Source organism: Nyctibius grandis, chromosome 6, assembly GCF_013368605.1.
Source record: "Nyctibius grandis isolate bNycGra1 chromosome 6, bNycGra1.pri, whole genome shotgun sequence".
NCBI lineage: Eukaryota > Metazoa > Chordata > Aves > Nyctibiiformes > Nyctibiidae > Nyctibius > Nyctibius grandis.
This window is the reverse complement of record NC_090663.1, coordinates 26,491,807-26,515,845: the sequence shown is the minus strand read 5'-3', so window position 1 is coordinate 26,515,845 and position 24,039 is coordinate 26,491,807. Positions and strand designations below refer to the sequence as shown.

The 24,039-nt window shown below is 39.1% G+C and overlaps 1 protein-coding gene across 2 annotated transcripts in view; it reads left to right on the top strand.

Annotated features, from left to right (window-relative positions):
* Window positions 1-14,661, top strand: part of RELL1 (RELT like 1) — a 29,267-nt gene extending 14,606 nt beyond the window's left edge. Inside the window, exons 3-7 of one of the 2 annotated variants that reach the window (XM_068404218.1) lie at window positions 529-600; window positions 1,882-1,939; window positions 4,551-4,790; window positions 5,457-5,644; window positions 12,064-14,661. In XM_068404218.1, coding sequence (XP_068260319.1) covers window positions 529-600; window positions 1,882-1,939; window positions 4,551-4,790; window positions 5,457-5,637 — 551 coding nt within the window. In that variant the 3' untranslated portion in view covers window positions 5,638-5,644; window positions 12,064-14,661. Of the gene's footprint in view, window positions 1-528; window positions 601-1,881; window positions 1,940-4,550; window positions 4,791-5,456; window positions 5,645-12,042 lie in introns of both variants that reach the window. The other variant, XM_068404219.1, reaches the window with a different exon arrangement.
* Window positions 14,662-24,039: the final 9,378 nt, after the last annotated feature.

Sequence of the window (24,039 nt, the reverse complement as noted above, 5' to 3'; positions counted from 1 at the left end):
CCTGTAGTCATGAGAATTTTTTTTAAATTAAAAAAATCAAATTTTATGTCCTTGTGGTGAAAAGCTTAAACTGAATCCCTCTTATACTAGAAGCCAGTAATACCGATTTTAAAATAGTGACTTGAGACAGTTTAATGATTTTTTTTGTTTGGTTGGTTTTTTTTTCCTCCCTATTGTTACGATTAGAAATACTGCTCTCTTGCTTGTCTCCTCCTTACTAGCTAGAGAAGGAATTTTGACTTATGCTTGGAAAATATTTATTCAAGTCTTAGATGAGTATGTTAGAGCCGGTGTATAGATTCCATAAACTTGTGTTTGTATTTTTTCCCGAATAAGGACTAAAAAGCCTTATGTAAGCATTCCCTCTAAAGTGACAATAGATCTTGTCTTTTTTTTGATGTAACTTCGTCTGGTGTTTATTTGTTTTTGTTTTGACTTGTTTTTTTTTGTTTTTACTTTGCTTTAAAATAACTCAATTCTTGATTTGGGAGGCCAAGATATTGACAAAATATTTATTTCCTTGCACAGAAATGAACGAAACTATGCATGAGAATAGCGACACTGTGGGACAAATTGTTAACTACATTATGAAAAATGAAGGTATAGTATTGTGGTATTGAAGTTATGAGCGTTTGTGATGGTGTTCTATAACATATGTTTTTTTCAATATTCTGAAGTATGGTATGTTCATGTGTTTTCATTTAATAACCATTTTGTACATTCTTAACTCTTTGAGATTGCCTTCAGGAGGCAATAACTTCACACAAAATAGGAAAGTTTTTTGCTTACCTGTTTGTATGGTAAGTTTGGCTCATGCATTTCTTGATATTTTAACTATTTGGGTGTTTGATTTTTTTGGTTCATCTTTTTGTTTTGTTTGTGAAGTAAAAGCTAAAGGTTGCTTTCTTAATGGCAATGCTTAAAGCATGTGAAATTTTTATGTTTTGACCGGATTAAAGATTTTGTCCTAACGGTTCTTGAAGCTGTTGTCTGATAAAAGGTTTGTGTGTAACGGAGACAGTAGGGTACACTAGTGCTAACGTTGCATTTTGGACCTGGTGTCTTCGTGTGCTGTGTGTGCAAAGTAAAGGATAAAGAAGAAGATATGACTGAAAAAATAAAATCACAGTTAAGCAGCACATGGAATGCTTGGTTAGTTCAGAATGTATTTGCCCATAAAAGAAACATTTAGGAGACTGCATGCTTTTATAGTACAAGAACTTTTAGCCTTTTAGTTTTACATTTGCATAAATTGAAATTCTTCTAAGCATTGAACTGGCTTTGAGTTACCTCTGAATGAAGACTAGTCCTCTGGAAAAGTTGTATTTTTGGGTTTGTTTATGGGGTTTTGGGGGGTTTGTTCTTCCCTTCGTCTTAATAACAATTAGACCCTTGAGCTTGTGTATTTTTACTCGAGCTTGGGATTAGGTACCCCATGTGTTTTTTAAAGTATGTGAACAATCGGTAGTTCTTGGCTGGTAATTAATTTGCGTTTTGTAGAGCTTACTTAAACCTGTTTTTAATCTGAAGTTGCTTTTTACATGTGAGGTGATGATACTCCTGTGGTCAAATGTATGTTTTAAAATTTTCAGAGATCTTGTTTGGGAGTGTTGTGCAGATGGCTACATTATGTGGCTTGTATTGGGGCAGAGCTTTGAGTGCTATATGAACCGTCATTTTAGTAGCTCGTGTTAAGAATATCCCATAGAATTATATTAAAATTTTTTTTCACAATTTTCTCTTGTATCTTTTTGGAGATATACGTAATCCAGTCATCTTTCTTTTAGATGAAATTTCTCTGAGGACCTTTGATTTTGTTGTTTGTTTTTTATGAAGTTAGAGCTGTACACTTTTGAAGATTTCTATTTGTTCTCATTGCAGCAAATGCTGATGTGTTACAGGCCATGGTAGCAGATAGCAGTGTCTTTGAACCTGAAAGGTAATTACTTATCTTTTTAATGCATGTTTCCTGAGGTAACTAAAAATGTACCCTTCAAAGGATTTTATTTCCTGAGCACTTTTAAGACTACATCAGTTCCTTGAGTTATCAGTTAAGAGGATAATACTTTGATTTCCTTGTGATGTCTCTGAGTCACTAAATTTTAATGTATGCGCTGGGTTAGTAACTGGCTCTTCTGGTTACGTGTTCTAGGTGTGTGATACGGATTTATTGCTTTTTGGACTAAAGATTTACAGAGTCTGCAAATACTTACTTTACGGTGAAGTTACTTACAAGTTGGCTTAGTCCAAAGCTAGTCTGACTTGAAAGAACAGAAGCAGCACTCATTTAATTTGTATGGATGCTAACTTAGAATAGACATCTCTTTCTATGTCTCCTCCTGGTTTACTTTTTTCTTTATAATTGTGGTAATATACATTGGCTGACCTACTTCTTATTTTTTTCACTACACACCTATTTGGAGAATTAGGTAGAGAAAGTAATTCAGCCCTTGAGTTGCAGATGCATCATTTGTGTAAAAGTACTTATATCTGTACAGATGTACCTTTAAACTATATCTTTACTACTCTAAATACTCTTCATGTGGAATCCTGTGTTCATATTCAAGGCAGAGAAGATGAAGGTTCAAGTAGTAGTGTGCCACTAATAAAAGAAGTGCGAGTGTATAGTTTTAGCAAAACAAATAGTTGAGTGTATGGAACTGCTTATCTCCTGTTTTAACGCTGAGGGGTTACTGAACTCCTTTTGTGAGTTCAATTTTGTTTTCTTCTTCTCAAGTATAGGAATTATTTTTAAACTTTTATAGTGCAGCAGAAGTATTTGTTTGAATTTTAACTCAGTCGTCTTGTGTAGGGATGTGTGATGTTATTTGGGGAGTTTTAGACTATTGTTTCAGTGGTGAATTAAAAGTAAGGGGAAGGGAAAAATGATTGTTTGCTCTTACATAATTTCTGACAGACACTCCTAAAGCTTTAGGAATTCAAGTGCAAATTCACTGTATTTCTTTGTAAGTTCGGTGCACTATGAAATGCTTCCTAATGATAGGAATAGTAATGGCTGAGTAAAACCTGCACTTCTTCCACTTAAAGCCATCAATTCCTGTCTTTGCTTCAGGTGTTGAACAGATTTATTTCCCTTAGAGCATTCTCTTATTTATTTGAAAACCATTAAATGTCTCCTGTCAATATTTTTGTTTTGAAAATAAGCATCCAAGTAACTCCAGTCTTTTATGGCGTGTTTCACTTCTTTAATTTGTTCTTTCTGTTCTTCTTTGGAGACTTTTCAGTTTGTTAGTATTTTTCTTGAAATAACATTTCTAAAACTGGATGGAACGTTCAGCTGAGGCATGATTAATGCTGAGTAATGTAACGTTAAGTTCACAGGTTATACTCCTGTTTTTTCCACTGTGAAATTTGTCCTTTTTAAGCAACATCATCGTAATGATTCATGTCCAGCTTGTGATCTTCACCTTCTTTTTCTGAAGAATGATCATCTGGCTAGTTGCTTCTTCATCTGGGTTTGTAAAGTTTTTCTGCTAAAGCACTGAAATTTGTGTTGTCCTTGCTGCAATACATCCAGTATTTTTAATGAGTTATGTATGTGTGAATGTGTCTTTCACACATGTACTCTCCTCTGATCATCCTAATTTCTCATCTTGTCCTCTACAGTTAACTATGGGTGACCCAAAGTTTACGGGTACTTTAGCTGTTCTTCTATCCATTACCCAAGGAACTATTTAAAACACTGAATATCATCAGGACCAGAATAACCACATTTAGTATGTCTTTCCAGTTTCATAGTAAGCTACTGATATATAACTTTGTGGTATGTCGTTGTCTTTCTTTTTTAACAATGTGTGCTACCTTACGCTACAGGAATTTCAGCTTTAATACACTGAGCTCTAGCTTGCTTTAGGAGAATGTTGCAAGATGGTGTCAAAATTGATGCTGAAGTCCAAAAGTTACGTAATCTGCTTTCTACCTATGCTATCTGCTTTTCTGTTTTAGAATAAAATTAGGTTGATTTGATTAGATATTCTCAATAAATGCCTTTTGGTGTCGTACTACTTTTTCTTTCTTTCTAGGTACTTTAAAAAAGCGTTTTTCTGAAGCTTAAGCTGAATGATCTGTTGATTCCTTTTCATGGTAGACATTTTAGTTTTGCCTCTTTGCAATATTGTGGGACTATGCTCTTCTTCTGTGAGTTCTTTAAAGATGCTATAACAACTCTGAAATACTTTCTGTAGTTCTCCAAGTGCGAATTTAATCAGCTAATTAGATGTCTTCATCATTATAAGTCCATGTACCATGTTCTTTTCTGTTTTAGCCTGATTTTTTTTTCATCTCCTCGCCCTTTCTATTAGTTGCCTTAACCACATGACTGCAGCTGAATTAATTTATGGAAGTGATTTTAACTGCAAGTATATGATATTGGAGGGAACCTTAAACCAGACATCCTCACAAATAAACGGTCCCTGAAAAAACTAGCTATTCACTAGACATAACTGAAGGTTATATTTTATCCTTTTTTCCTTTTTAAGAAAAAGGATTTTATAGTAAACATTAAATTTCCTCTATACTTTTTCTTACAGCCCTTTATCTCCTACCTCTCCTGGGAGTCCAATGAGTCCAGGATCTCCTTTGTCACCTGGTGCTGTTCCATTTAAACACAACTGCAAAGGCCATCACTTCCATACTGTTGGAGGAGTAGTGGAAAAGGATGTTTGTAATCGTTGTAGCCACAAACGATGGCACCTTATAAAGCCAGCTCACAAATCTAAAGAGCACAGAAGAAGTCGTCTTGGAGAAGTTACAGTCCTTTCTGTGGGAAGGTAAGATTTAGTTAATTTTATTGTATACTTTTCTTAGGAACACTGCAGTGGCCCGTGTTGGATCAGCTATCCATTGATTCCTCTCTGTTTATAGCATCAGTGATTGTTTTTTGTAATCCTGCTACTATTAGGCTGAAGTTCCTTCTGGAATAAGTAAATGTGATTTTTAAATTTTTTTTTTTTAGAACTATGTAAATAAATGGGGATTTACTGTGGGTATAAATTCAAAGCTGTTGCTCTGTTGATACTGGCTAAAAAGAAACGAGGATGGCAGACTAATAAATTCTTCTGTTTCTGAATTTGATATTTCTCAAGTAAGTCTGAGTTACAGAAACCTCTTCATTCTGTTTAGTATTTTTAATTCCTAGCTTATGTTGTAGTTGTCTTAGGAAATTACTGTTCTAAGAAGTAGTAAGCAATCTGTGGATTCTGCTTTAAAACACAGTTCCCTGAGAAAGTGTGGTTCAGTAGTAGTGAGTATTAAAAGTACACATAGGTAATAGGAAGGAAGATTGCTCTGAAGTGAAGCTGGGTGTGTGTGAATGTCTGCTCTCACATCTAGGTCTTGGGACCTGCAAACGTGTTCCTGTCTGTATGCTGGGTACTGAGAACAGTCTAACTAATCTCTGGGGAAATACAACTGAATCTTTCTTTTGCTTACCTCAGATTTAGAGTCACAAAAGTGGAGCACAAATCAAATTCCAAAGAACGGAAAAGCTTGATGTCTGTTACTGGCGTGGAGAGCGTCAATGGTGATATGCCTGCCACGCCTGCGAAAGAGGAAGCGAGCGAGGCACCTGCCACGCCTGCGAAACGGGAGATGCAAGAGAGGAGAAGCTCAGAGTAAACTGCAGGTATCAAACATTGGGAACTAATCTTGAAAGTGGTATGTTGTGAAATAAGGTAATTGGTAAAGAGAAATTAAAATGTATCAGTTCTGTGTGAAAACTCATCTTTCAATTTCAAAAGTTTCTACAGAAGTCTGCAAAAGTTATATTTGATCACTCAGTTAATGATCACAGAATCACAGAATCAATCAGGTTGGAAGAGACCTCAGGGATCATCGAGTCCAACCGTTGCCCTGACACCACCCTGTCAACTAGACCATGGCACTAAGTGCCATGTCCAGTCTTTTCTTAAACACAGCCAGAGATGGTGACTCCACCACCTCCCTGGGCAGCCCGTTCCAATGTCTAATAACCCTTTCTGAAAAGAAATTCTTCCTAATGTCCAACCTGAACCTTCCCTGGCGAAGCTTGAGGCTGTGTCCTCTTGTCCTATCGCTAGTTGCCCAAGAGAAGAGGCCAACTCCCACTTCACTACAACCTCCCTTCAGGTAGTTGTAGACTGCAATAAGGTCACCTCTGAGCCTCCTCTTCTCCAGGCTAAACACCCCCAGCTCCCTCAGCCGTTCCTCGTAGGTCATACCCTCCAGACCCTTCACCAGCTTGGTCGCCCTCCTCTGGACTCCCTCCAACACCTCAACATCTTTCTTGAAGTGCGCGGCCCAGAGCTGGACACAGTACTCAAGGTGCGGCCTCACCAGTGCCGAGTAGAGAGGGACAATCACTTCCCTAGACCGGCTGGCTACACTATTCCTAATAGAGGCCAGGATGCCATTGGCCTTCTTGGCCACCTGGGCACACTGCTGGCTCATGTTTAGCCGGCTGTCGATCAGCACCCCCAGGTCTCTTTCTGCCGGGCCGCTTTCTAACCACTTTTCCCCCAGCCTGTAGCACTGCATGGGGTTGTTGTGGCCAAAGTGTAAGACCCGGCACTTGTTCTTGTTGAACCTCATGCCGTTGGTCTCGGCCCATCTATCTAACCTGTCCAAATCCCTCTGTAGGGCCTTCCTACCCTCCAGCAGATTGACACTCCCACCCAGCTTGGTGTCATCTGCGAATTTGCTGAGGGTGCACTCAATCCCTACGTCTAGATCATCTATAAAGATATTGAACAGCACCGGCCCCAGAACTGAGCCCTGGGGAACACCGCTAGTGACCGGCCGCCAGTTGGACTTTGCCCCATTCACCACCACTCTCTGGGCTCGGCCATCCAGCCAGTTTTTAACCCATTTAAGAGTCCACCCATCCAAGCCCCGGGCAGCCAGTTTATCTAGGAGGATGCTGTGGGAGACAGTGTCGAATGCCTTACTGAAGTCTAGATAGACTACATCCACAGCCCTGCCCTCATCTACTAAGCGGGTCACTTGGTCATAGAAGGAGACCAGGTTGGTCAAGCAGGACCTGCCTTTCATGAATCCATGTTGGCTGGCCCCGATGCCCCGATTGTCCTGCATGTGCTGTGTAATGGCACTCAGGATGATCTGTTCCATCACCTTGCCTGGCACCGAGGTCAGGCTGACAGGCCTATAGTTCGCTGGATCATCCTTCCGGCCCTTGATAAATTGGTAGAGGCTAAATTATCCACCAAATTCTTATTTAATTGTTTATTTAGACTTCGAAATTAGAGTAGATGTTGAAATAAAAACTACTTTGTCAAGGTGGCATCACTGGTCCAAGAAATAAAACATCTACGTATTAATTTTTTGGCAATAAATGATGATTCAGATTTAGTGGCAATGTGCTTATTACCCAAAAGAAACAAACACTGCTGACAGCTGCATCACTGGAGTAACTACAGTGCTTCTTCCTTACGCTTGCTGCTCTGTGCTGTGTGCTTGTATAAAGTGACTGCTTATGAGGTACTTCTCTGATGGATCAGTGGAGCTTGGGCTAATAAGAACGGAGACACGCAAAAATGCTCGTATCACAGGGATCTATGGTAGGTTACTAAGCCAGGAGGTTGGAGTTTTCTTGTGAGTCATTAAACTTCAGTGAATTGCTTGAGTGACCCCATTAAGCATGTCAAAAATGTGTCCGGCATGATTTTGACTACTTTTTTTTTTTTATTTTTAACAGTTAAGAGTGTTGGGGAAAAAAAGCCTGTAAGTTAATATGGTTTGCTTCTAACTGATGACACACTGATTGATAATCTGAAGGGGAAAGGTGATTTTACACAAATGTGATTCAAAATACAGAGCTTGACCCTTGGGGAAGAAAGGGGTTCTGGGGTAAGGGAGCTGGCAGAAGTCATTGCTAGGCCACTCTCCATCATCTTTGCTAAGTCATGGGCAACGGGAGAGGTGCCTGAGGACTGGAGGAAAGCGAATGTCACTCCAGTCTTCAAAAAGGGCAAGAAGGAGGACCCAGGTAACTATAGACCGGTCAGCCTCACCTCCATCCCCGGAAAGGTGATGGAACAACTTGTCCTTGGTGCTGTCTCTAGGCACATCAAGGATAGGGGGATCATTAGGGGCAGTCAACATGGCTTCACCAAGGGGAATTCATGCTTAACCAACTTGATAGCCTTTTATGAGGACATAACCCGGTGGATAGATGATGGTAAAGCTGTGGATGTGGTTTATCTCTATTTCAGTAAAGCGTTTGACACGGTCTCCCATAGCATCCTCGCAGCTAAACTGAGGAAGTGTGGTCTGGATGATCGGGTAGTGAGGTGGATTGTGAACTGGCTGAAGGAAAGAAGCCAGAGAGTGGTGGTCAATGGGACAGAGTCCAGTTGGAGGTCTGTGTCTAGCGGAGTCCCTCAAGGGTCGGTACTGGGACCAGTACTATTCAGTATATTCATTAATGACTTGGATGAGGGAATAGAGTGCACTGTCAGCAAGTTCGCTGATGACACCAAACTGGGAGGAGTGGCTGACACACCGGAAGGCTGTGCAGCCATTCAGAGGGACCTAGACAGGCTGGAGAGTTGGACGGGGAGAAACTTAATGAAATAGAACAAGGGCAAGTGTAGAGTCCTGCATCTGGGCAAGAACAACCCCATGTACCAGTACAAGTTGGGGGCAGACCTGTTGGAGAGCAGCGTAGGGGAAAGGGACCTGGGGGTCCTAGTGGACAGCAGGATGACCATGAGCCAGCAGTGTGCCCTTGTGTCCAAGAAGGCCAATGGCATCCTGGGGTGTATTAGAAGGGGTGTGTTTAGTAGGTCAAGAGAGGTTCTCCGCCCCCTCTACTCTGCCCTGGTGAGGCCGCATCTGGAATATTGTGTCCAGTTCTGGGCCCCTCAGTTCAAGAAGGACAGGGAACTGCTAGAGAGAGTCCAGCGCAGAGCCACGAAGATGATTAAGGGAGTGGAACATCTCCCTTATGAGGAGAGGCTGAGGGAGCTGGGTCTCTTTAGCTTGGAGAAGAGGAGACTGAGGGGTGACCTCATTAATGTTTATAAATATGTAAAGGACAAGTGTCATGAGGATGGAGCCAGGCTCTTCTCAGTGACATCCCTTGACAGGACAAGGGGCAATGGGTGCAAGCTGGAACACAGGAGGTTCCACATAAATATGAGGAAAAACTTCTTTACAGTGAGGGTGACTGAACACTGGAACAGGCTGCCCAGAGAGGTTGTGGAGTCTCCTTCTCTGGAGACATTCAAAACCCGCCTGGACGCGTTCCTGTGTGATATGATCTAGCTAATCCTGCTCCGGCAGGGGGATTGGACTAGATGATCTTTCGAGGTCCCTTCCAATCCCTAACATTCTGTGATTCTGTAACAAATTAAAGGCACTGGATTTGAAGAAAGTGGACGAAGTGCACAGTGCCAAACTCTCTGTATGCTGAGAGAGAGGATAAATCAGGTTGTGTCAGCTCAGTCCAGTTTCAAACTCTGAGTAACTTCAAATATAAGATGGAAATGCACAAGTGGAAATTGTGTATGTTTAAGAATGTAACAAGACCCAAAACCCCTTGAGTGTCTTGAGGTTGAATTCTGAAAGGCCAAGGTACAAGTTGTGGCTTTTTCTTTATATTCGTTGTTTATTCATTAACAAAACATTCTGTAATTGTGTCAATTTAGGAAGAAAGACAAAGCAGAGAGCTGGTATGCAATGGAATACTTCCTCCCAACCTTTACTGGCAGTGCAGTTATGAGTGTTGAACTGAGTGGAGTGTATTTGTCTGGACTTTGTGCCTTATTAAATTATACCCAATTTTTTGGAACCATTGCAATAGAGGAAGAAAGATTTGGAGATGTGGTATGCTTCCAAATGTTTAAAAAAGATGTGGAGGGTTATGAAGTAAATTTTTCTTTTTGCTTAGTGGGTTAGATGATAAATAGTAGGCTAATTTGCAAGGAGGTGGAGTTCAGGTTTCAAAAATTAGGAAGTTGGAATAAGCTGTTGTATCTTTATTGCTGGACATTTGTAAGACCACACTGGACAAATGCTGGTCAAAGCCAGTGTAAATACAGCTGACCCTGCCTTGGAGGTAGGTGATAGACTGTAAGGATGGTTTGGCTTTTTTGTTTTGCTTTTTGCTCTGTGGCAAATTTTGGCAAATCATAGTTTTCTAGGGGCTGCTGTCTCATTGCTGCTCTGTAATCTGTGAAGGATCTACAGATGTCAGTGAAAGAAAAACTTTACTCTCATTTTCTGATTCAGAATTATGTCCTGGTGCTCAGGGTTTTTTTTGTTGGTGTGGTTTCTTTTTCCTTTCTTCCCTTTTTAAAAATCAATATTGGCTAAATGCAACAGGAGATAACCTCTGCCTTCACTGGCTGCATTGGCATTTTCATGCCCAGCTAACTGCTTTGTTACTCCTGTGACTTTTTTTTTTTTCTTTTCTGTATCTCTAATGGTAGCATGATCAGACTGTTTGTAATATGAGTTTTGACTTAAAGGCAGACTAGTTATCTTTTCTTTAAACATTAGAAATAGAAAGAAGAGGGCATATATGAAAATAAAGTTAAGTCCAGTGCACTTTGATTTAAAAAAAAAAAGAAAGAAATAATCTTTTGAAATCACTGTGAAAATGTTTTGTAGTCCACTTTTCTTTCTAATTTGTTCTTTACTCTCCTAAATAAGAAAGCTATTCCCTGTAATTACCTAAAGGTTGTTCTCTAAATTTAAACCGTTACTACTTTAATCTAAAAGTAAGCTGTTCTCTAGAGAGATATGATAGTATAGCTATAAAAAATTTATATGTCCATCTATGGCAGCTTTTTATTGTAGAACCTCCCTTAGGATTAAAGTATTGCCCTTTCTGAGAACAAATGTTCTAATAGCAGAGAAATGGCTCCACGGAATCTCTTGTGAAGGTCTCTCCAGTCCAACAGAACTATTTGTAAATCATCTGGGAAACTAGCCAGGCCTGTTTGATGTGCACTATAAAAAAATAAACAAATCTTGCTTGAAAGACTATGATGCTTTTCCCTAGCATGATTCTAGATCAGTTTTTGCCACAAAAATCTGTTCACACACAAACAGGTAGTAGTTAGACCTTTACTTCAATTACTTATTTCTGACTTGCAATAAATTATTATAGCTTAATTTACTGAAACTGAACAGATAAGCAGCATTTAATACTTCTGTGCCTCCAGCCAATAAATTTAGGATAAAAAGCACATATAGTTCTGGAGAATTTGGCTCAGATCTTCAGGTGTAGAGGAAGAAGGCAGACACAAATGTGTGTTTAGCTGCTGTGTGTTTAACTGTTCCAGCATTTGGAGGCCGTGGATTTGTGCTTTGTGACTTGACTTTAACTGTTGTTACTGAGAGTTCCTGCATGAGATGGAATTCCTGAGTTGGGCAGTACCTGAATGACGTAATATTGCTGGTTGCTTGTGTTCACTGCTGCTCTTGAGTTCAGGGTTTTTTTTCCCATAAACTGACATGTTCTTAGTATTTTCTTGAGGTGAGCTCTACAGTGTTTCAGCTTACCCTAGTGTCTTGCTGGCTGCATCATTTGAAGTTGTAGCATGTCTTCTCCATGTCTCCAAGGTCCGTGTTCTCAGCAGACTCCATTTCATCAGTTAAGTTTGTTTAAAATATGCTTAGTGGCACATAAAAAAGTAGTAGATATACAGCTGATAGTTGAAGTCAAAATTTTGAGTTGAGCTATTGCACATCCATTGTAAGCTACTGGGTAAATAAAAGCTTAAGGTATGGGTGCATTGAAGCTACATAACAATTTCCATTCCTAGTCTCCTTTTGAAAGTTGTGTGGGCTTTGCACTGTGATGTGATCTGTCAGTTTATCCATGTGTTTGTCCATCCTTTTCATGAGTACCAGCTGAATTTTCAGTTCTTCTCTTTTAGGATTTCACATGCTAAACTTGTAATGCATGGCAACCACTTCATGTGATTGTGGCATTTTTTTCCATTTCAGAGCATCTGCTAACTTTTTAATTGGCCTGTTCATCCTAAAACTAATTTTGCTATTCAGGCTTATTTTTAGAATTGTTTTCTTCTCTTGCAGGTGGAACTTTTAGAAGAAGCTTGTCTGCTGGCACTTTGGAGAAAACTGAAAACTCCCAAGAGATGCATACTATTTAAGGAAATATATTTACGGCACTGTAGCATTTTACAAGTTCTGTGATGGGATCCATGCAAGGTTAAACACTTAATGGTTTTACACCAATAAAATCAGTAAGATTTAGACACTTACATACTGTTGAGCTGTGTGGACCTCATGCCAAATGTTGTGCTTCATCTTGGAAAACAAAAATACATTTAAGTTTTTGGACAGGAAAGGTAAAAGCCTCATTGAATAATCTTAATTTTTTTGTACTTCAACAAGCATTTTTAATGAGCTCAATATTACAAGTAATATGATTACACTATGGATAAACTGTGTTTGGTCCTCTGGTCTATCTGGATATTTCACCTCTGTTCTTCCCCTCCAGAACTGACAAGTGTTCGCTGAAGATAAGAGCCAGCCTTCAGAAGATGAAAATACTCTTTTAATCTAACTGTTAGCAGCCAAGCAAAACATACAAGGAGATAATTATGTTGTCCAAAATCTGCATGCGTGCCTTTAGTATATAAGCCCTCGCACTCTGTGAAGGGTACTTTACAGTACAGAGTGGTTCAGTTATACGCAGAGGTTAAATTAAATTGTCTTTCACCCCATACTTCTCCCTTACTACCTAACATTAGGCTAGAGAGCATATTTTTCTGTGCAGTTGGGTGAGCTCTTGGGGAGGTCACTTTCCTCAAGGCCAGTTGTTCTTCCATTTTCTTGTACCTACTCACTCTTTATTTGAAGAATGCCTAATAGTTCTGCCTTTCTCTTTTGTTTCTTCCCAGAGGTTCCTGATTAAGCTAGGGCAATGTATTTCAACCATTCGATAAGGATATGGAATATTTGACATTAAAAATTTATGGAGTGAGTTAAAAATTTATTAATACTAAATTACTTCAGAGTAGCTTTATTGGACTGAGGGTAGCAGTTTTCATTGGCACCAAAATCTTAAGCCAGTGTCACTCCCTTCATATTTTAAGTGTGACTTACTGCTAAAAATTCCAGTGATGGTTTTGTGATGTTAATTCTTTGTGTCTGCTTACCATGATCTCTGCTTTGTCCTGTTATTTGTTTTTGGGAGGGAAATCTTTGCAATATTTCAGCAAACTTTGCTGTGTAATAGAAACTGAAAAACAACATTTGTTCCGAGTGCCTAAGAATATAAGATCTAATGGAATGCATTTTAGTAGAGATTGCACTATATTCTGAGAACTATAAAGTAACTTAATTGCTTTGTGAACTCAGTGAAAATCAGTGTTTGTTTTGAAATTGATTTGTTTTAAATTAATACTTTCAGTCCTTTTAGTCTAAGTGATCTAAACTGTGTTTCTCCTTCAGATCTGAGAATCAGGTTTCTTCATCAGCTTATGCAGTATTAAGCAATCAATGTGTACAAAGATAAACATTAATCTTCTTGTTTATGTATTAGATACTCCCACGTCTTGTCAGGAAACATCAAGTTTATTTCACTCTTGCTGAAAGTATGTGCTGCTGATGGTCTTCCTTCTACTTGTATACACGAGATACTGACTGGACCTATCAATATATACGTTTCATCGATGCTAGTATTTGCCAAAAAACCCCACCACCCACCAAAGGTCTGAAAAGAATAAATGGTTTCTTGTTCCTCTTAAAATGTATATTTTTAGAGATAACAGTCCATCTTTGAAAACCCAAAGTAACTGTTTGGCCGGGACTGGACCGTGAGTGTTTAGCATCCCTGCTCCCATTAATTTAAGCCTGGTTTATGAAATCTCTTCAATATTTAAGTATAACATAAAGACCAAGCTCACCTTACAGGCATACATTTAATATTCTTGAATTTTTTTCTTCTTCAAGCTTCACTTGATTATTTGTATGAAGAGCTAATGTTTCTAGAGGAATTTAATTAGTATTGATTATAATAGTTAGCTTTTAGTTTCCAAGAGATTGAGAGCTATGAGTATAAAACATTACTGGAAAAAGGGAGTATTGGGCAAAACACAGCATTTTCAAATAATTTTCAGAAAGGAGATACACAGTTATAGACTGTGTATAGACTGTTTTTTTAAAAAAAAGCTTTAAAAAATGCTTTAAAAAAAAGCTTTATTAATTTTTTTTTATAATATTCTGTTTTGATACATGATGGATTAGTACTGCAAGTAAATATGCCAAAAGGATGGAAGAAACTTTAAACAGAAATATGTATTTTTTTACTTAATTTAAAAGAAGTTTCTATTTTGATTCCATTGGAAATGTGTAGAATAAAAGAAATAAAAATGTGTGGAATATGTAAGACATTGTTTACCTGTATAAAATACTTACGTGTGGTATTATAAGACCTGATACATGCAAGAATTTAATTTGTGCATTGCTACTTCAATAAGAGGGAGGATTCAGAAACTCTGCCTATTTTATTGCATTTAACACTACACTCTGCAATTTTGTAGTGGTATGAATATTGCCATATTAGTCAGCCTTTCTTAAATTTGCATATAAGATGTATTTTTAACAACATAGTTTACATACAACTTTTGTACTACCAAGCAGTAAATAAAAAATACTGATTCTTAAGCTTGCTTGTGACTTCCTTAAGCCTGCATCCATTGTGTGAAACTTAACTTTTGCACAGTCTTAATGTATAATGAAATCTCTTTGCACCTTAAGTTTTTGTTCATGGAGGTAGTGAGAAGGTTGTGTTGTTGCGTGATGTACTTCACAACAGTTTTATTATCTTGAGAAAGGACAATTGCAAATATTACGTCCATATTTTATGTGGGAAAGGAAAAAATCTATGCTTTAATCCAAGCTGGTATCTGATTAAAGACTTTACCTTTAAAGTATCAAGACTTTTAACTTTTTATTATATTTGACATTGAGCTTTTAAAAAATACACAAAGTTATCTTTATTCTCAACTGTTTTCATAAGATCTGGAACAAAAAATTACCAATGACAGGAAGCTCTTTGAAGTTGCTTCCTGTCAGCCTGTGTCCTTCTGTGATACTGCAATGTTTAAGTTGTTACATTACGTTCTCACAGATGACGAAAATCTGCAAATGGGATTAAAAATTAGTTTTGCTGTATGAGTAGTGTGAAGGAGGCTTAAGCAAGTTGTTGTGGCTAGCTGAGATGTAATTATCAGTGTACTATCCCATTAGCAGTTTTTTGTTCTTTAAGTGTTCCTCACTGCACCACATGAGCTCTGTTTTGCGGTCTGTATTTGAATTTTAGAGGTTTATGTACAGCTGCAGTTTATATTCAGAATTAAAAAAAAAAAAAAAAAATTCCCTCCAGGCCTTAATTTCCAAAGAGAATCGAGACACTGCTGATAGTGAAGCTTCTGGAAATTGAACACACTTTCTGATTCACATTTTCAGGGATTTTTTTTTTGTTCCTTTTTTTTGTTCTACATAACAAAAGAACATGGGAGTAATATATTATGTTACTACTTGTTCCCTTAGCATGTTTCACCCCTGCCCCCTTTTCACTGACTTTCTAATGCTTTCAGTAACAATTTCAGCTTCCATTCCGTTTTAATTTCAATACACATATAACCGTATCAAGAAACTTTGATGCCAGAAAAGATAAGGATGGAAGATTGTAATTTTGTGTAATACAGTTTTTATTAGATATGTGCATTTATTGAAATATAAGAGGATTGCTGTATTAAAGTTTGAGAAATTCTATTATAACTGGACTGACATAGGGAGGTCCTCAAAAGAAATGTGAAGAATTTTTTCCAGATGGAATATTCTTTTACATGGATACTTCTGTTACTTTTCCCCGATACAGACACTTTATTTTTTTAGTAGAGTATTATGCCAAAATTCAGGATTTTGGTGCTCATCCAAGAGCACCATCCAAGATCCCCATGCTGCTGTAGCGAAACAGATGAGGAAGCTACTTCGATCTTCAATAAAATCTGATTTGACTTGTACAGAGCACAGAGCACATGTGCAATTGAGTTTTGAAACGTAGTAAGGATTAGAGCATTTATTTTCTCTTATTTCTGAATCTCTTTATAAGCAGCCTCAGTCAAAAAGCATGCCATAGTGTACTTGGTAGCTCATTGCCATTTTCTTTTTGAACTGTCTCCCTATTTTTCACAGGTACATAAACCTTGACAAAACTGATACCTTATAGGATCCCTGTACTCACAAGTGTTTTGTGTGTCACTTGTGGAAAGATAGTGTTATTTCAGCCAGCTGGACTAATTTAGAAAAAAAAAAAAAAAAAGCTAAAGCGCAAGTGTTTTCCTGTGTACTTCAAGTCTGTGGATGGATGTTGCATCTGCACGCTTTCTGCAGAAGTGAATCGAGGCTGTTCCAGCACCCCTGAAGTGTGTGTGTACAGCTCAGAGCGGGGGGCTCTCTTGAGCCTGCTGGAGAGCTGTGGCTTCCTGTGGTGCTGAGTAGCAGAGCCAGGCTGAGAGACACAGAAGGGGGGAGATGGGCACTAAAAGCGTGATAGGAAACGACAGGAGAAAAGGGTGTCAGGTAAGTTTGTTTGGGTTTGGTTTTTGTTCTTTTTTTTTTTTCCCCCACAAATGAATTGAGCTTGTACTTGCTGCATACTAATACAAAATGATGTGGGTTGAAAAGTGCCTTTTTCTGAGATTCATCTCTTGGTGAGAGGAGGAAATGCGGTCTGTTCTAGTTTGGTAATGCTGAAAGTACCTGCTGGGTTGGAATGTGAGGCTCTGCCTCTCCTAAGGAATTATGTTTCCTGGATGTTTAATGGATACTGAGTACTCTCACCTGTGCCCTGGGTGTGGTTTGCAGTGCAAATTAATTTGTATCGATGAAACCAGGGTTTCTGTGCACGTTAGCCTGTTCTTTCTTCTTGCCTGGTAAGTATGTAATGCTACTGCTAATGAATAAACAAGAAAACAGTGTGGTTAAGCCTTAGCTATCTAATAATAATGAACAACTTCTAAAACTTGGGCAGATAAAGATGGATTTAGATTTAATTTTTTTTCTTAGTGTTTTGTGAAGTCCTGTGTTTGAGAATTTTGTTTGAGGGAAGTTTGCAGTTAGGCTCAAAATACTGGCAGATGCTGGATGCAATTTCCATTTCTCGCTTGTTTTCTGTATCCTTGTTGATTTATTTATTTATTTTTCCCTCTCCAGTTGTAGGGCGTGTGCAATAACGTGCTGCTGCTCTGTTTACTCTTGCCGTAATTTGATTGTATCTCTTGCTCTGGATGCACCATTTCTCCTCCTCTCTGCACCACCTGTGGCAGGGCTGGCTGATGTTTTTGAACTATCACTCCATAGAGCTACAAGGCACCCAGTCAGCCTCGGAGCTGCGTTCGTGGCAGGTTAAAATCACCTGGTGAGGCAAAACTAATAAAAGGATACGTAAGGCTGGAGCAAGATGAGGAAAAAGAAGCTGAGCAGTTTCGGAAAGTAGGAGTCTGTTTCTCTAACCCTCAGGGAAAAGAAGGTAGAAGAGACGCCAGGCCCGTAGTGCTGGAAGTGTGAAGATGGTGGAAGCCTCTGAAGAGATATACTGGCAAGGTCTGAAAGCTGTCTGTGCTGTTAAAGTAAGCGACCTCTGAACTACCTGTGACAGGGGAGGGGGGGATGAGTGGGTTCATGGTATATTTTGCTAATAAGTTTAGGTAAGAAGAGATACCAAGTCACCTGTGACATGGATGGGCCTTAGTCCAGAGCCTGTTATGTGGGTAGTGCTTGGCCATCTGTTTCTGGACATGTAATCAGGCTTGCTTTGTCTAGGTCTGTGTAAAGACTTTGCCGAGTAGGCCTGTTGTGTCTTAACTGAAACACCTCTTCTTAAATTACGTCTGTGCAGCCCCTAGTGCTGTAGAGATGCAATGGCATCAAGTTTAGCTGCAGCGTAGCTGTCTCGTACAAAGGAGGATATATTGGCAAATGTGTTTTTCTGTCAACGTAACCACTTGCTCCTATATGTGTAAACCCTCTGATTTCCCCCCCCCCCTTCCCTTGTTAGCTGTCATTTCCTTGCCTATTTTCAGTTAGTCATCCCAGTCTTGTTTCTTCTGGGCTGCAGAGCATTTTAAGTGTGCAGCAGTGATGAACAGGAGGCACTGGTGCTCGTTCTGCGTCCTTGTGTGGATCTTGAAATGGCAGTCATGGGGAATAGAGAGCATTTGCTTCAGGACGCTTTCCATAGCTGTCAGCATGCAGCAAAACCGCCATTTTGCTGTTGCAAAGCAGCTAACAAACCTAGCTGATACCTGCTGGCTCTGATGGCAGAGGGGCAGGTACAGAGAGGAGGCAGCAACGGGAGTATAAAAGACTTGGGAAGACAGGAGGAAGACTGAAAAATAGTGATAGTAAGGGCAGCAGCAGTTTGAGACAAACTCTTGTCACTTACTGTCCTAAAAAATTAGCCTCAGCTCTATGGATGTTGCTATATATCCAGCTAGATACCCAGGTAATATGGTGGGATTTTTGCATTGAATAAGATAGTATTTTGAAATTATCATAGGAAAATAGTGAGTGTTTAACTACTGGCCTTCAAGTATTTTGATTTACAGTCAAAATAATTATCCTTTAAAAGCTTCAGTCTTAGGAGAGAGTTAAATTAAAATGCCCATAGTATTTCCCAAATGTTACTTTTCAAGGATTCTACATACCTGTGTGTGTACACACATACGCACCCATGTATATGCATAGAGATAGATACAGGAATGTCTTCTGTCAGCTGTGAGCAGGTTATGCATAGAGCAGCTGAAATATGTATTTGCTGGCAGCAGAGGGAGCTATTGAAGCTTTTATTGATCATTCAAAAAACTTGCGGAGCGTGTCAGTGTTTAAAAAAAAAAAAAAAAATTAAAAAGCCCTAATTGAATCAAGAGATCTGAGGTGCCTGGCATGTTGTTGCCCTGGGGGTGAGTAGCCAGGTAGGTCTTCTGTGCCCCAGGAAAGGCAATGGTGAGGTAGGTGTGAAGGTGGTGGTGGCTGGTGGTGTTGGCCAGCGGCTGGTGGTGGTGGCCAACAGCTGTGGGGCCCTGCCAGGGCTGGGGCGTGAGCTGTGGCGGGCCGGGAGCTGACAGCTCAGCTCCTGCCCTGCGGCCTGCCGGCAGCCTGGAAGTAGCTGCTGTAGTTATTAAAAGGAACAACGTAAGCTTCTCCCTAAGCCAAATTTTTAATCAAAGCAATGAGGAAGCACAGGATCTGTGTGGTGTATGTCAAAACAATAGTAGTGTGCGTCGGCTGCTAATTAACGCTCATGCATGACTCTGGAAAAGTAATTCCCACTCAGGGTGGAATATGTGTATAATTTTGTAGGGCTTTTGATAATTTGTCTTGATTTTGATTAATGTTGGATCTTTAGTATGGTTCTTTTTTTGCAGATGCTAACTGGATGAGTTTTGTATGCAAGTCTGCATAAACAGATTAATCATCAAAAATTAACAGTAACCAAAATCAGACAGTGGCATTGTTCTGGCAAAGTACAGAGTTGCTTTTATCTACCAGGCTGAAATTTGTGGGGTTAAAAATCTGCAATATTTCCTCCATTCTGGAGATGGATTCTGGAGAAACTCGTACCACTTTTGACCACAGCAAAGTCTCTTCATGATGGTTGAACTAGATGATCGTTGTAGGTCCCTTCCAACTGAAGTAGTCTGTTCTAGTCATTTAACACATCTCGTATTGGAAATATGGAAATTTGCATGGATCTTATTTTTTTCTGAAGACTGTATGGAAAAACTAATCTGAGGAATGTCCCTAAATTCATTTGATACCATCTTGTTTCTGGAAGAGGTTCTCAAATGAGAACTAAAGTAAAGTAAAGCTTTATTTAGATATCAACCTTTAGACATGAGATAGAAACAACTCAGGTTATTCATTCTTGGCCAGATCCCTACAGTTTGTCCTCAAATACTTAAACAGTATTTTAATCTCATTCATTGATTCATTTTGCTCTGTAGTCATCTTACCTTTGTCACTTACATTACTTTCCTTTTGGATAAGTCTAGGTAAGTTACTTGCTATCACTTGATACAGCTTCAAGTGTTAAGAGCGAGGAGTAGCATGTGTGATATTATTGAAAATCTGGCTGTGCTTGAGGTTAAGGTGAGTAGCTGAGGGTGTTGCCTTGCTCCTTTCTGCTTCTGCACCCTCATAAAAATCAAGTTAATCTCTGTCTCAGAGTAAATAGAAAGGAGGTCAATGAGCAAACAAATTAAACTGCAGTCTTCATGTGACATGGTTTTATTGTGGAGTCGGTTCAGTACTTAAGTCATCTGCAACCTGACCTAATATTGGGATGCTGTATTTCCTGAAAGACTTGTTTTTTCTGTTTTGCTATAGAATAAAATGTTTTTCAGTTGGTAATGTACAGTAATTGAATTATGAGGTACGGCAAAAACATGATAAATCCTGTTTAATCTATAATAATTTCAATCAAGATTCAGAGAGGAGAATGGTGTAACCTCCACAGTTGCATTCATGATGGTTGTGAGGTGGCTGCTTGTGATCTGTACTTCAGCAATTGGATTAAAAACAAAAACAAGAGAGCCGTTGTCTTTCCTGCTTCATTGAGAGAATCGTGTTTTCTGAATTAAATTGTACAAGAGAATATTGCTTTTCTCTGACTAAAGGAGGAAGAGGTGGGAAGTGGGGGAGTAAGTCTGTTTGATAAAGTTCTGTTGTGAAGTTGGATTAAACCATGTTAACAAAATTATATTTAACAATAAAAATTTTAAAAAGTCATGACTGCTTATGATAAGGCATAAAATTGCTATAATCTATTTCAATTTCTTGTAGAAACCAGGATGAACAGTTAGCTTCTTCCAAAATTTCAACAGCTCATTGTTCGGAATGGAAAAAGTCCCAAAGCAGATGGGACAGAGTTTGCAGAAGCGGTCGGTCAGTAGTAGTATCATTTGTAGGTGCAGGCAGTATTTCCTGTTTTCTCTTTATCCAACTAGTTCAATTCAAGGATTGCCTGATCTGAAATTTAGAAAATGATTGTGAAGGTTCAAAATGAAGGAAAGTTTAAAAACAAACCTCCCTGAGATGCCAAGTGCAATTGTTAATGGAGAAGGGAGTCCTGAAACTGAGGTCTCTAGCTGTGTATGTGAATGCATGAAATTTGGAAAGCCTGGCCAGGGAAGGAGCTGAGAAGTTCCTGTTTTGAATTCATGATGGTAAGGGAAAAAAATGGTCTTTGCCAAGGGCAGTTTGTGTTGGAAAGACCAATAAAAAAGTCTTAATCTGCTTCTAACAATTACTCTTAAACATTGTATGATATAGGTGTTCTGAAACCTAGAAGGATGCAATGTCTGCAATTCTGTTGATAAAACTTCCTTTAAAAATAAATTAGTTTTTAATGTAGAACAACTCTGATAAATTTACTTTCTTGTGTATTCAGCATGTTAAAGAAGTTCTAATACATTTAATTTTGAAGTGATGCTCTTGTGCAATTTAGATGGATTCCAATTTCCATCTACACGCAAGGAGAGAGATCACAATTCAAGACAAATAATATATTAAGATTCATTGTTTCAACATAATTAAAATGTACAATATAGGCATTTGAATAAATGTATGAAATACCATATACACAGGCCTTAAATGTTGAGATATTCTATTCTCATTTAGCAAACTGGGATACATCAGCAAGAATTAATCTTTTGGAAAATTAAATCACTTTTAGGAAATTGAAACTACAAATACAGCATAAGGTCAGGATTAATTTTTTAGTTTTTAAGTCTGCGTTTCTCATTTCATGATTTAAATTATGATAAGAAATGGTATTTTTAGAGTACTTTAAAGCAATCAAATCTGAAGTATCTTTTACAAAATAATAGACTTTCTATTTCTGGATTTTAATTTTTAATGGGAAGTCTCCATAGCAACGCTTGCCAAGGCGATTGTCTTTGTTCTTTAAAAGGAAAAAAAATATCCTTGTGGAATTTATCTGTTTCCAGGTTCCTGGTTTCTTGTTAGGGTTTTGTTTGCTGAACTGAAGAATTCTGCAGTACCAGATTTTGGGTTCTTCTGTTGCTCTGTAAACAAACTTCACCCATAACGTTTTTACTAGGAAGTAATTAACTTCCTTGAGTTGGGTGGACTGGGCCAACTTCCACTCCTGTTGTCACATCTGGCATCTCTGCAGTGATCTGAAAAGTTTTTCATAAACCAATGGTAACTCACTGCTAAATGAGAAGGTGCTAAGCTTACTCTTACTCAATGTCTCTTATATACGGAAAGATTACCATTTCACTTTAAGCTGTATTACTAGCTTTGGAGAATAACAAGTAAAACATGAGCTTTCACAATGCAAAATCTTTCATAGAAATACTAGCTCTTATAATAGTTTCCCATCCTGTTGCCTGTTCTTTATTGCTATATATGTCTTCACACTCACCTATATTGAATTACATCAAATATAAAAACATGAAAAATGGATATTGCCCAACCAGCTCCCTCATTAATTCCTATTGTATCAAAGGAAAACTGAAACGTTTAAACTCTACTTCATAAGTGAGCCCTCTGAATATAGGAAACATAGTTGATTGGTATCTGAAGTTATGGTGTCTGGGGTAAAGAGGAAGAGGTGTCTTAAAAGCTGTGTCATTTTTGAGAGAAGTCTTAAAATACACAGTTTACTCTTGATTCCAGTAACTTTTTTTTGGTGACTTTATTTTCTCAAGATACTAAATTTTACTCTCGCAATTGTCTGAGCAAAATGGGTTGTTCAAGCTGGCAGTGTTTGTGTTTCTTTGCATCAACATCTGCGGGAGCTGAATAAGATTTGGTTCTCAGAAAAATATTTAAAAGCTGATTTTTATGAAGGAAATTGTGTGTGGTATTTAAAAATTACTTCTGAAAGAATTGATTCTCTTTCACACTTATTGTGAAAAGAGTACTGCAGTCTGAGAAATGGCTAAAAATTCCTGATGCTCAGCTGTGACATGGTAGAGCTTAAGGGAAATAAACACATATATGAATATAAAAAACATATATATTTAAAAAAAACCCCAAACAACTGCACTGGGCACTTTTAAATAGCAGGTAAGAGAAGTCTGAATGTTGGTGACACCTCATAGGTTTATTTTATGGAAGCTTTCCATATCCTGCAGATTCGAGGTATGCATATGCCTGACTTTTTTTTTTAAAATAGGTTAAGAGAAGCATTGACCAGTTATTTCCGATGCAGTGAATATACTTGCTTTACAATTTGTCTTTCTTACATTTAAGACAATGGGCACTTGGGCTGCAAGAAATGTGACGTTTGAAGCCCAGGTGATCTCTTGCAGAGGATTTAAGTCGGGTGGTCCACGATTGCGGGCAGCCCCTAGAACAGCTGCCTGGTTTGGAGCGTCCGGGGCGCCAGCTGGGTTTGACCATCCATGGGGACAAGGTGCTCTCCTCTAGCGACTGTTAGTTCTTGGGGAGCAAGACAAAAATTGCTGTGACTTGCACTCGAAGTTCAGGTTGGAGTTCAGTTTAGAAAAATCTAATCAAGTGGATACCGAAAAATCGGATACTTTTCCTGTGGCGTTTGTTGCATTTATTTCTTTAACATTTTTTTTACTTAAATAATTTTTCATGGTTCATGTCATGGTGCAGCAGGGGCCAGTGGCTCCCTAGAGCTGGGACATGGGGAGCAGTGGAGGCTCCCCTGGGGATGACAGGGCTGGGCCTCGCAGACGGGGCCTGTCCCACTGCCCCAGCCAGGGAGCGGGGCAGGCTGGGAGCACCGGGACAGGCTGGGGGCACCACGGAAAGCCCAGCTCTGGGCATTGGGCACCTCCCTGCGACCAGGCCGAGGGAGGGACGGGCTGTCGGCCTGCAGGTAGGCCCAGGTTGGTGGGGCCCGCAGCCAGGCTGGGCAGGGCCATGGGGAGCTGGGGCAGGGTCTGATGGCCCTGAGTGGCTGAAATCGAGTCCTGGGCCCTGGACAGGGCGGGGCGGGGGGGGAGCCCCTGGGGGACAGTCAGGCCTGGTGGT